This window comes from Culex quinquefasciatus, chromosome 2 (genome assembly GCF_015732765.1).
Source record: "Culex quinquefasciatus strain JHB chromosome 2, VPISU_Cqui_1.0_pri_paternal, whole genome shotgun sequence".
Taxonomy (NCBI): domain Eukaryota; kingdom Metazoa; phylum Arthropoda; class Insecta; order Diptera; family Culicidae; genus Culex; species Culex quinquefasciatus.
Window position 1 is genome coordinate 89,521,189 of NC_051862.1, and position 14,354 is coordinate 89,535,542.

Below are 14,354 nucleotides of genomic sequence, written 5' to 3' on the forward strand. Positions count from 1 at the left end.
CATTAAGATAATAAAAAGTTCCAGAACAAATATTGAAAACTTTTTTTATTCAGGGTGATAAGCGACTCTTTCTGTACAAGTAGAAATACAAAACAAATAATTTATGAAAACAATTGAGTAATATTGTTTTAGCAATTTTGCCTTATCCCTAAGATCTATAAACTTTCAGTTTAAACTTTTTTGAAACTAGTTTCTAAACTTATTTTTGTTCATTCAAGAATTCTCCAATTAATAATGAATCGCCATTAATGTCATAACTTTTTCATCGACAAAATATAAATAAATTCTGTTTTTGTTCAAAAACTATTAATTTTGGTTCACTTTTAAAAATCAGCATTCAACAGGGTGACCACTTGAATCCCATTTTCAAATTCCCGACTTTTCCAGAAACTCAAATAATATGCATTTCTTATCTAAAGAATGATTTCAAACAAAAAACTCTTTATAAATAGTCATAAAATTCTAAATAAATAAAAAAAAAAGATTGACAACTTTCATAAAAACAGAAACTCAGTACTCATTATTTCGATTCAGTGTAGAAACATAAACAATAAGTCTTTAAAAAATAACCGAAAGCTCAAACAAAACTTATTATTCAAATGTTCAATGTTATTAAAATAAACAAACGTATAGTTTTTGATAGTTTGTTTCATCAGAAAATGAAAAAAGGTTAAAGATACCTGAATTAAAGTTTTAATTTAATTAAATTTTAATAATTTTAATTTAATAAAAATCAAAGAACGCTTAAACATGATAGCTCTTCATTCAAAGAATTCATAAAAATATCTAGGTATTCGTTTAAAACATTTTTTACCCAACTCTCTTTTTAATTTTGTAAATTTAGGTATTAAATTGTTGAATCAATGTTGATTTATGTAGTTGTCAGTATTAAACTGCTTTATAAATTTTATTTTATGAAAAATTTAGTTAGATAAGATTTAATCTAACAAATTAATAATATTGAAATGATTTGAAGAAGTTTGCAATAATTTAAATAAAAAAATCTTGGATTTATATTTTTTGGAACTTGAATATCATGTTTTTAAAACGTTAAACAGTTTTTTTTTATTTTTTTTCATTCAAATAAAACAACTATTGAATTTTGTTCAATATCAAAATTTTCCTATAACTGAAAATCAAGCTTCATTTAGAGTCGATAGTATAGCACGGGACGAAGGCGCCGAATTCCCATATTGACACTTACAAAATCGAACCGGCGACCTCTGGATTAAGTCCAGTGCGCGTCCAGTGATTTATATAAATCAAAAAAATATTTTGATTTATATAAAAAGTATAATCTGTGTCAAATGCATCCAATATTTATTAGGATTTTTAATGTCTTAAATAACCTTATCATTCTTTAAAAGATTGAAATAGTGAAAGGAACCATAAACTTAAAGTAAGTTACTGAAGAATTTTATTGAGTGAATTTAATTTAAAAATTGTACGAAATATTACAAAATTATTCAAGAAATGGAAAATAATTTTCATACAAGTATGCTTGGGATTCCCGACTTTTTGACAATAAATCACAAATTCAAGACTTTTCCCGATTTTTTTGCGGATTTTGGCGAATTCCCGACTTTCCCGATTTCCCAACTTGAGAGGCCAACCTGATTCCAGGATCCCGTGCCCGCCTGTGTGGATCAATCGGACCGCGCACTGGACTCACAATCCAGAGGTTGCTAGTTCGAATCCCGCATGTCTCTTTTGTCAGAATTCGAATTGACTGACTAGGTATACGGCCTATAAGCTTTGGGATGTTCCTTCAAATGTTGTATTTTTAGAGAGTTGTTTGAGCTGAGCAGCTTTACAACTTTGTAGAACAATAAAGTACAATAAAAAAAAATAACAAGGCATAATAACAGAGCAATTCCAGCTCAAATCAGGAATATTTCTGGTACTTTTGTACCCGACCCTCTCCGATTTCAATGAAACTTTTTTGACATGTTATCCTAGGCCTATATAAGCCATTTTTGTGTATATGGAGCCAATTGTACTCGAAAATGATATTTGAGAAGGGCGTAAGTTATTTAGATATTTTTGCATTCTGTAATTTAAAAATGACTGTATCTCGAAGGCGTTGCATCGTACCAAAAAGTGGTCAAAGACAAACTTGTAGGAAATTGGACTGGCTTTCTGAAAATCATCTGTGAGATTTTTTGATTTTTAAGTCTAAAACTTAAATTTAAAGGTGATGTCACGATTTTTTTCGTTCAAAATTTCCTTTGACAGCTTTTCAATTTGACTCGATTTAATATTTACGTAAGATGATTTATTAGTGGCAGTGCGTGGCCGAATGGTTACGCTGTCCGCTTTGTAAGCGGATGATTCTGGGTTCGATTCCCATCTGCTCCAACCTTCCATCGGATGAGGAAGTAAAACGTCGGTCCCGGCCTTGGTTGTTAGGCCGTTAAGTCATTCCAGGTGTAGGAGTCGTCTCCATGCCATAAGTACAAACAACACACCAAACCAAGCCTACTCCGGTGGAATCGCTGGCGGCGGTTGGACTCGCATTCCAAAGGTCGTCAGTTCAAACACTGGAGTGGAAGGTTCCTTGGATTAAAAAGAGGTTTGGGTGCTCTCCCCATTCAAGCCTTCGGACTCCTAGGTTCGAGCAGAAACTTGCAATAGAGACCACAAAAGACCCGGGGGTCGTTAATGTGGATGGTTTGATTTTTTTGATTTATTATCCAGATTTCTACCACACTGAAAAAAATATTCTGTTTTCAGTTATGAGCAATGTAATTAAGCTTATATCTGTAAGCCCATGCATCCAATTGAAAAGCTGTCAAAGGCAAACTTATGGGAATTGGACGAGCTTTCCGGTAAAAATATTTTCGAGACTGAAAAATTAAGTCTGTCATATAGAAAATGCCAAAAACCACCAAAAATGCTGTTTTTTCAACATTCTTATTTTTAAAACCGCTGTAACTTCGCAAGGATTGGACTTAAGACAATGGTCAATATGAAGACTTTTACAGTATGTAAAAAAAGTATTTACACCCCTTGGGCACTATGCACATTTTGTGATGAAACATGTAAAACATTAAAAGTTTGACAGGAACCTAGTACTACGTTTTGTTCAGAAACTCATGCCAAACATTTTGCTACAAAAAAGCTCAAGAAAAGATGATTTCTATAAAAAGTTATATAACAAATACTATTACGAAAATAAAAAAGGTGCAAAAAAAGTATGTACACCTTTCGAAAAATTAACATAAATAATGTTATTTGTTGACAAATCACCATAAATCCAGTCTCCCAACTCCAAATAGGCATCCTTGACTGATTAAAAAAAGAATTTGGATTGAATATAAAGTTTACTAACTACTTAGTATAAAAGTTTATATAACTCTGGAAATTCTATATAAAACTTATTTAAACTTAATTTTGCAAACTTTTAATTCAACTAAATGTCAATATATTACCTTATAATTGCTAAATAAACATTTTGGAGTGGGTATAACACCGTTTTGGGGGTATTTGTATCGATAGAATAGATTTTTCGTTGGAATTTCGTACCAACCCGGAATTACGTCGTAGGAAAATCCGCCTGAATCCGAACCGGTCCACGATTCACAAGTCAACCTATGTGGAATCGGAAAGGGCATAAAATTTCCGATCTTTTGATACCCAAACATCTAGGTTTTCTTTAAAACCTACGTTTTTAAATACCTGGGCAAAAAGTAAGTTTGATCCACGAGAACAAAAATCACGAAATTCCATACATTTTTGGCAGGTTGCTCAAACGAAACCATAACAACGTTTTTGCTTAGGTATTTAAAAACGTAGGTTTTAAAGAAAACCTAGATGTTTGGGTATCAAAAGATCGGAAATTTTATGCCCTTTCCGATTCCACATAGGTTGACTTGTGAATCGTGGACCGGTTCGGATTCAGGCGGATTTTCCTACGACGTAATTCCGGGTTGGTACGAAATTCCAACGAAAAATCTATTCTATCGATACAAATACCCCCAAAACGGTGTTATACCCACTCCAAAATGTTTATTTAGCAATTATAAGGTAATATATTGACATTTAGTTGAATTAAAAGTTTGCAAAATTAAGTTTAAATAAGTTTTATATAGAATTTCCAGAGTTATATAAACTTTTATACTAAGTAGTTAGTAAACTTTATATTCAATCCAAATTCTTTTTTTAATCAGTCAAGGATGCCTATTTGGAGTTGGGAGACTGGATTTATGGTGATTTGTCAACAAATAACATTATTTATGTTAATTTTTCGAATGGTGTACAAACTTTTTTTGCACCTTTTTTATTTTCGTAATAGTATTTGTTATATAACTTTTATAGAAATCATCTTTTCATGAGCTTTTGTAGCAAAATGTTTGGCATGAGTTTCTGAACAAAACGTAGTACTAGGTTCCTGTCAAACTTTAAATTTTTTACATGTTTCATCACAAAATGTGCATAGTGCCTAAGGGGTGTAAATACTTTTTTTACATACTGTATGTAAAATTGTCTGGAGAATCGATTCCCGCTATCGGTTTTTGAAAATTTTGACGTTTAGACCACTTTTAAAAAAAAAACAGTTTTAGTAAATGATTTTTGTATTTTTTTAGGAGAGACTTACCATCCTGCATTTTTCGTGAGTCTTTTTATAACATTTTAGGCCATTTCCTCAAAAATTTTGAACGAGAAAAAATCGTGACTTCACCTTAAAATTTAACTTTTAAACATAAAAATTTAAAAATCCCATGGAATTGGCGTGTATTTTTCTTTCAGTGTATTTTTTCAGAAAGCCCGTCCAATTTCCTACAAGTTTGTCTTTGACCACTTTTTGGTACGATGCAACGCCTTCGAGATACAGTAATTTTTAAATTACAGAATGCAAAAATATCTAAATAACTTACGCCCTTCTCAAATATCATTTTCGAGTACAATTGGCTCCATATACACAAAAATGGCTTAAATAGGCCTAGGATAACATGTCTAAAAAGTTTCATTGAAATCGGAGAGGGTCGGGTACAAAAGTACCAGAAAAATTCCTGATTTGAGCTGGAATTGCTCAACAAACAAAAAAAACTGAAAAATTAAAAGAATTAATTGTTTTGTTCTAAACGACAACAAATGAACCTTGTGTAATTTTAACATTTTAGTAACAAAAAACAGAGGTTCGAGTTTTTGTTGTTGTTGTTTGTTTTGAAATATAGTTTATTTTCGAAATAATGAAAACGCCATCAAATCTGAGGCACTTCACTGAAAGGCATCAAATTTCAAACTCATCATCATTTGGAGCAACAGATTATATAAAAACATGTATTTTTTAAATGTTTAACATGAGAGGGGTCGTACAGGCCCTCCGCCATGGGATATTAAGCAATGAACCACGGATCCGGTGAAGAGGAACCAAATTACAAAGTTTCTCGAAAATCGAAAAAAAGCAGGGCTGTATGAGTTGGCAGAGAATGACCCGAGAAATGACCCATTTTTTGCAATCCGCTCTGAATGATATTCTCAACAATTCAACAATAAAACACATTTTTTCACTTTCATAATTTATTCTAGGGTAAACTACACTTTTGGACACTTATTTGGATCAAGTCTAAACCAAGGGCCCTTTTTTTGGTTTGTACCCTTTTGGTGTTACCTACGAAGACAATCTTATCAAAATTTTGACTTAGTGATCCTGAGATTGATTTCGACAGCACACGTTTAAAATATATATTAATCAAAAACTATTTTCTAGTTAAAGTTAAAAAAAAACCCTCAAATGCTGTCACGACATGAATTTGCTACAACTTTTCAGTTGATGCTTGTTTTTTTTCTGAAACACAATTTTAAATCCTTCTTAGCTGCCTTATCTGAACTCCCTCCCTCTCCCTCACAACAGCATCTTCTTCAAGTTCTCCGGCGTAATCTGCATCGTCTCGTGCCACGAAACAGCCACACCGGAGAACATTTCCCTCAACTTCCGCTCACAAGCCCCATCCACGACGGCATCCACGCTGCTCGTATCGTCCAACACGCAACACTTGGTCACGTGGAGTCGCCGAAGGGAGGGGAAAACCCTTCCGAGCTCGGGAAAGATCGAAAGCGGCATCATGAAGCAACCCTCGAAGGTGAGTTGCCGGACCGACGGCACCGGTTGAATCCGGTTCCAGTGTTCGGCGGTGGTGTCTGTCCGGCAGAGGGTTAGGGCGGATAGGTTTTTCAGCTGGTGGAGCCGTGCGAAGGCGCCCGCGTCGAGTTTGGCGCGGAACGTGATTTGCAGCTGCTCGATGCTGGCAAAGTTTTGGAACACTTTTTGGAGGGATTCGTTGCCGAAGCGGTTGTGCAGCAGTTGGAGGGATTTCAGGCCGCTAAAGTTGTGGTTCATCAGCACGTTGTTGACCACGTTGGTCAGGTTTAAATGCAGCAAGTTTACCAGGCGGATGTGAAGTCCTGGGATTTCGTTGACGATTTCACAGTGCTGGACGGATAGGCTCTGTGAAATAAAAATGACATCAATTGTTCTACTAAATTTTCTAAAAAAATATAAAAAAATTTACCTTGATATTTTGTATGAGCAAAATGTTGATGAGAATGTTTGAATCGACATTCAAATTGTGCAGCTCCAGTTGCCGAAGATTCGTTTGCATCGAACATAGCGCAGGACACAGTCTGTAAAATACTTCATCACTCCTGACTGAAAGCTCTTCCAGGGTGGACATTTCCTGAACAAACTGCTTGACTAGTTCATCGTCCTCTTCCCGAACTGTAACATGCGAAAATTCCCAACTATCCTTATGGTCAAATATGGCCAGCTCCAGCTGATTTAACTTTGAAAATTTCATTTTCAAAATTTCATCCAAAGTTTTGCGGACGATCAGCTTCAGTCTTAGCTTTCTCAATTGGCCTGAGAATTTGTCTACGAGATCCAGCAAAGTTTTGCAGTTTACAGTCAAATGCATCTCTTTTAGGTTGGGAGCTTCTAGCCCAAATGGTCCCAAGGAATTGGTCAACCCAATTTTAAATGACTGTAGGCTGTTACTTCTCATCAACCAGAGTTCTCCCTGAGGTTCATCACACTTTTCCTCGCCCTGATAGGCAAACGAAAGCGAAAGTTCTCTCAAGTTGCTCAACTCGTCCAGTCTATCGCCGATAACGGACTTAACGCATTGAAAGCGACTTATCAACTGAAGGCACTCCAGCTCATTGCAAGCGCCAAATAGAATCCCAGAAATGTTCTCCTTCGCCTCAGCCGGACCAGCTTGTCCGTTTTCGCCTTCTGGTTCATCTTCATTGAACTTTTGAACAATCGACAAATTCTTAGCTCTGCTCAAAAACGCCTCGTCCGCTTTCGAAGGTAAATCCCTAAACTCGCTGTGCAGCTTAACCTGGAGCTGGCGCTGGAACAGCGGGCTTTGCAGGACCTTATTCCACCGATGGCACACCTGGGACGCGTTCAGCAGATCTTTTAAGGGCAGGTAGGCGAAAATCGCTTCCAAAATCTAAAATAAAATAATATTCAAAAATCTTACTTTCTAGACTTGCAACAATCAATCTAAATACTCACTTCAGCGGGAAAAGAGAGAACAAGTGAGGACATCTTGTATTAAATGCTAATCAGTTTAAAATTTCACTACAAAAAGTTAACTCTAGAACACCCACGCACACTCGCTTTGGCCTGGCCGCAGAACAGAACTGTTTACCCAGAAATCAGCTGTTCTGAGTTCAAAATAATCATCATCATGATTCTCTCTCGCGAGAGAGTTCGCTTAGCAGCAATGATTTTGATGATTGTTGTTTTTGTTACTTGCACGTTGAGGCGGAACAGGTCAACGTTTTTGAAAAATGTGTATGTGTACACGATCACTCAAAAAAACAAATTTACCCTTTTTGAAAATTCGTATTTACTTTTTTCTTGTTTTTTGTTATCCTTGATAAATATTTATCTCTGAACAATAAAAATACAAGCGCTCAACTCGCCGCAAAAAGCTGCAGACGCGCCAAAACAAGATTCTTAAAATGATGCTGGACTTGCCGTTTAACTTCTCGACGGACGAGCTCGAGGAGGCGGCTAACACGGAATCGCTGGACACCTGGACCAGCAAGCTGCTACAACGATTTTGGACTAGCTGCACGATGTCGGAGAACGCTCTGATATCGAGTTTGGTGCCGTGAGACTGTGATATAGTTTTTAAGATACCTTTCCTCTTCCTATCCCCCTACTATCCCAGCAATAGCAACAGGTTTTTTGCGAGTGTTTTCCTGTTTTCCGTTTCGTTTTTCAACAAACTTTATTTCCATCCATTAAGATAAATGTATTAGTTACAGCTTTAAGGATCCCCCAAAACTCTGTACTGCACCTATAAAAACTATTGTTAAACGATAACTAAAGAAATAAACAGAATTGAATTGAATTGAAATACAAGCGCAACCCCCAGTCACGACGTTCTACACGGTGTATTTTTTAGAACAAACAAATGATAAAAAAAAAATCGGTATGTCTGATATTTGGCACCGTGAAAGAAGGGCTCTTTTCCGACATTTTGCGGGGTATACCGAAATATTTCATCGGGGGGTCTAGTGTAACTTTTTTTTGAAGATTATTTTTCGAATTTGTGGGATATTTGTTCAAAAAAGTCACAGAAAATCGGTGCATTCATGTTGATATTACTCAAACTTCTTATGAATAAGCCTTGGAGACTCTAACCAACTATATTTGACCAATATTTGACCTCCAATAATAAAAAAAAATCGAACCAAATTTACCAGATTTCTAGCTTTCTTTGAAATTACCCCAAAATCCAAGCTGGAAACCCCGATACTACAGAAAGTAAATCTTTTCTTTGTACAATTTGTCATGAAATAACAGCAAAATATTGCCCGGATACAAATTTGAGCATTAAAAAATGCAAAACATAGATAATTTATTTAATAAGCTGTTTATTACCCGATAGAATCCGAAAATTATTTTTTCAATCCTCTGCCACATAACACCATTAAATTTTTAAACATTTTAGAATCAATCACATTGCACAGTGGTCCAGATCGCAAAATTAAGTGGAAATTGGATTTTCCGAAAAATGGTTAAGTTTTGGAGCTTTGGTGTCTTCAGAAGAGTTGTTGCAAATGGATAGGGGCAACTTGTGGTTTGGTTGAAAGTTAGGGTGGTTCACGATTAGGGTGATTTTGAAAATCTAACTTTTCAGGAATATTTTTGGGAATTTTTTCGTCTTCTAAAAAGTTGTTGGGCTTGCCAATTCATGCAACTTTGTCGAAAACATCACAATTTCTGGAGCAACACGAGAAAAGGGCGGATAAGCATTTTGACAGCTGGAACTATTTTGCAAATTCCGGGCCAACAGGTAACTTATTCACAAAACTCGAAATGTTAAACAATAGCTGGCTTTCCCAGCTACCGTTTTACACTGTACGTTTTGTTAAATAAATACCTGTTGGCTCGGAATTTGCAAAATAGTGCTGGCTGTCAAAATGCTTATGCGCCCTTTTCAAATGTTGCTCCAGATTTCATCTCGTAATCTACGCCTTCTACGACCAAATTTATAGAAAGCATCTGAGCAAACCTTCAAAAATCAGTTTTTTTAACGTGGCAATTCAGGGTTAAGTTTTAGAGAAAAGTGGTATTCCGGGCACTTTTAGAGCTCTAAAAAACAAACATTTTTATTATCTGACAAGTCAATTTGGACTTAAGGGTCAAAAGTTACAGCGATTTTAAGGTAAAAAAGATGCAAATTTAAAACTTAAATATCTCGAAAAGGCGAAATTTCGAATTTCGAAAATTGTCCAAATATATGTTTTTCCATGTAATTTTGCCCGCTGAATCTGAATCTGCCCTCAAAATTGACCCAAAGTGTCGAAAAAACGATTTTTGGTAATATTTTGGGTTTCCATGTAAAATTATTATTTAAACCCAAAACATGGCCCAAAACCAATTTTTCGATACTTTGGGTCAATTCTGAGGGCAGATTCAGATTCAGCGGGCAAAATTACATGGAAAAACATATATTTGGACAATTTTCGAAATTCGTTAGGATGGTCCCATAAGGTTTTCCCTTGAAAATTAGACTTTTTCAAAAGAAGATATCTCGAGTTTAAAAAAAACACCTCTGAGATTTTTTCAGCGTTTGTAGTGCTGGATCTCCTCTTTCAAATGCAACCTAGTGCTTAAAATTTGGCTTGCGCCTTTTCGAGATATTTAAGTTTTAAATTTGCATCTTTTTTACCTTAAAATCGCTGTAACTTTTGACCCTTAAGTCCAAATTGACTTGTCAGATAATAAAAATGTTTGTTTTTTAGAGCTCTAAAAGTGCCCGGAATACCACTTTTCTCTAAAACTTAACCCTGAATTGCCACGTTAAAAAAACTGATTTTTGAAGGTTTGCTCAGATGCTTTCTATAAATTTGGTCGTAGAAGGCGTAGATTACGAGATGAAATTGTGGTGTTTTCGACAGAGTTGCATGAATTGGCAAGCCCAACAACTTTTTAGAAGACGAAAAAATTCCCAAAAATATTCCTGAAAAATTAGATTTTCAAAATCACCCTAATCGTGAACCACCCTAATTTTCAACCAAACCACGAGTTGCCCCTATCCATTTGCAACAACTCTTCTGAAGACACCAAAGCTCCAAAAGTTAACCATTTTTCGGAAAATCCAATTTCCACTTAATTTTGCGATCTGGACCACTGTGCATTGTAGAAAATAGTTTTCTGAACAAGTTCCATAAAAAAGTATCAGTATAGGTTCAATATAAGCAGAGATATGCCCAATTTCCTTAAATAAATAGTGCCTTTCTCCAAAATTTCTTAATTGGGTACTAAAGCCCTATGTCAATTTTTATGTACAATGGTAAAAAAACACGATTAAAAACCATTTCTGATCACTTTTTTTCATTTTAATGCAATATTTTTTTTGACAAGACAACATTTTTTCGATGGATCAACTATGGTCCCCTTGGAACGAGCTGTCAAGTAGGAGCTTTTCTGTCAAGAAGGACCGCGAGAATAATTTTTCAAAATTGATTTAAAAATCAATTTTAAACTCTTTGTGGTCGTTCAAAGGGTCATTGTACTCAGAAAAATAAGCTTTATCGCTGTAAACAATAATATCAGCAATCTAAGCTTCATTTTAGGACCCAATTCCCCCACTTCCCATGATGCTTGAAGGAGATGCTGTGGATTCAACGGTCTCATGCTGTGTCAACAGGTATAGAGCGACAAACTCTGTGTCTGATGAGTCTGCAACTTCAACTATCGGACTAACATTCCTACCATTGTTGAACTGCATCTCCTTGGGGGGGCGCCGGTATTGACTTAAAGCAGAGATCTTCAGGGGTTATACAGTGAGGATGATTAGCTCCCACTACTCATCTGTTGGTTCATTGTGTAACTTCAGCTGATCCGTCAATAACGGAGTAGCAGCTCATTGGCAGTCAACCATGCTCATGCTGCTGCTCATGCTCATGCTCAAGACTAACAGTTATTTTCTTTCTTAATTCCACCGAACAGCTTTTTCGGGTATGCTGTTGATTATGTGTTGTAAATTATTAGATTTTTTTTGTTCAATTAACTTTTATATTCAACCGCATATTAAAATGTTTTTTTGAGAAATTTGCAAGGAAATTTGTTTTTATTTCGAATTTTGTTCAAGAACCCAAAAATCGGACAAATAGGGGAAATCACGAGGGAAATTATCATATGTTTGGCACCTTACTCCTAACTCCATCCAATATGCTGATTTACTTAGATCAAACCAAACGTTTGCTAGTAAGTTTGAGCTCTATGTAAAGAGGGTGTCAAACTAAAAAGTGACCCCGTTCGTTTGACAACAGTTGGTGTCAAACCATCGGGGATTCAGTGTATTTTTTTTCTAAAAATATGAACGAACGCAAACTTCTAACCCAACGAATGATCTTTTTGAAAGAACAGTTTTTGAGCCGACGTTCGTTTCCAACGACCGAGTCCAGAAAGGAACTGACCGTACGAGATATCCTGCAGGAATGAATTGTGTAAAGTTTTCATCCGCGTTTGAGTGAATTTTACTTGGATCTTGTTGATTTTTACTCAGAATTCTAGTAAAAACTAGAGACCCTTAATTGGGTACTAAAGCCCTATGTAAATTTTTATGTACAACGCTTAAACACCATTTCTGATCACTTTTTGTTCATTTTAATGCAATTTTTTTTTGACAGGACAACATTCTTTCGATGGATCAACTATGGTCCCCTTGGAACGAGCTGTCAAGTAGGAGCTTTTTTGTCAAGAAGGACCGCGAGGTAAATTTTACAAAATTGATTTAAAAATCCATTTTAAACTCTTTGTGGTCGTACAAAGGGTCATTGTACTCAGAAAAATAAGCTTTATCGCTGTAAACAATAATATCAGTAATCTAAGCTTCATTTTAGGACCCAATAGGAAGACTGGCCAGACCTCGGCCAAATTTTGATAAATCGAACTGGCAACGTATGTTTTCAGCATACCAACACTGCCATGTTTTGCTGGGCGTAAAGGCAAATGCTCGTTTGGATACGTCAAATTCGCATCGACCAGTCTCCCTTTTTAGGGTCCCTTAAAAACCACTACAAACACCCCAGTCAACTTAATCGGAATTATGAAACGGAGTTCAATTCGAATCGTTTACGTATTCCGTTTCAAACGCAATAACCGATTCCGTGTACGTACCGGTTGTTGCGTTTGAAACGGAATACGTAAGCGATTCGAATTGAATTCCGATTGAGTTGACTGGGCAGGGCAGCGAATTACCACTTTGGTTAAAGTTGCCGTATAAATAAACCAGGGGGATGCTAACGGCCGCCATCTTGGGTGATTGAGATTAATGATGTGCGCAAACTGCGCACAGTGAAAACAAAAATATTTCTTTTATTATTAATTCAATTTTTGTTATAAGAATTACTGTAGTAAAAGTCAAATTACACAGTAGTTAAGTTAAACGTTTCATGTGATAAAAGTACAACGTTAAATGACCCGATGTGTGCTTAATAATTCCAACTTTAGTAGTTTAGTTTGGAAATAAATTGATAAAAATCACCTCAAAAACATACACTAACTTTTAAATGACATTGCGGTAAAATTTTACATAAAAACAATAGTTGTTTTATTTCCATTTTGTGCCTGCAGTTTTTGTACTTTTTTTTACAGTGCGCAGTTGCATTGTTTTGGTTCCGTAGCGAACAGCTGTTGTTCTGGTGCCGAAGTTGACAGCTTGTGTTGGATGCGGACGAGCTTCTGTAGTGAGATATAGATGTCGCCCCCCTGAAATAAACGAACGAACAACACTCAAAACACGAGTAAAATTGACAGATTGTCAAGGGAAACAGATTGGCCAATAGGCAATCAAACGTCAAAATTACCCCCCACTAGAGGGCGCTCAAACTTGGGGTGATGTTTTCATTATAACCTACAGCGAGTAAATTGGTTTGAAATTTGAAATTGTTTTATTTCATCATAAAATCGACATTAATAGCAAATTATACCATTTTCAGGTAAGAAATAAATAACTTAACTGATATAAACAAAAATATTTTTGTGATGGTCGATTTAACCTGTTCATTATCTGATTCAAAATAAGGGAATGTTTTAATCAACCAAAACATAACTAATCAATTGAGAATGTAGATTATTCAAGTGGACAATTATTTTTTAAAGTCACTTCTACCATAAAAGCAAAGATCTGCTTGAAAAATGATAATTGGATTGATTTTCAAAATTAGCCATCTAACCTCATTCTCGCGTTTTCAATCCGGATCTCAGAATTTTCAATGAAAAAGGCAACTTAGCAAAAAAATCAAAAAGTCAGTCGATAGAACTTTTTATTTCTTACCTCCTGTTAACTTTATTTTATTCCAAAAGATCAATTTTCTTTTAAAAAATCTTAGAATAGTTTTCACTCCCCTTTGCACTTATCGCGCAAACCCGTAAACGTTAGGGACCTACATAGGGAAATGAAATGTTCTGGGAGAAATTTCAAACACTCAAAGTCATTCAAATTTAAGGTTGAAAAACTTGTAGTTTTTCTTTGGTGCTGGCACTTTTCTTGTACCGAACAAGCACAAACATAACAAAAACTATCAGATTATTATCAACAACAGTTTTACAATACTTTTGATCGTTATAAGTCTCGTTTTTTTTGCCAAAATGATTTTAAATTGATTCCGACTTTGTTCTTACATGACCTTGTTGCTCGATTGGAACCCCGATTTGACAGTTCGATTGGAACCCTGAGAGTGACATTTCGCCTCTCCATATAGGCTCTCTAGTAAACGTAACCTTGCACCAAAGTTCTCCTACTCGAATGTAGGTGGCGAATAGAGTTTTTAGCTTTGGTTTTGGGGGCCTATAGAGCATTCGAAAATAAAGTGAGGTT

General features: G+C 35.6%; 1 protein-coding gene across 1 annotated transcript; it reads right to left on the reverse strand.

Moving 5' to 3' along the window:
- Positions 1 to 5,563: 5,563 nt before the first annotated feature.
- On the reverse strand, positions 5,564 to 7,657 carry LOC6034275. The gene is made up of 3 exons (XM_001844563.2): positions 7,523 to 7,657; positions 6,516 to 7,457; positions 5,564 to 6,451 (listed from the first exon to the last, which is right to left on the reverse strand). Exons 1-3 carry the CDS (start codon positions 7,553 to 7,555, stop codon positions 5,849 to 5,851), a joined length of 1,578 nt encoding a protein of 525 aa, XP_001844615.2. The 5' UTR covers positions 7,556 to 7,657; the 3' UTR covers positions 5,564 to 5,848.
- Between the last annotated feature and the right edge of the window lie 6,697 nt (positions 7,658 to 14,354).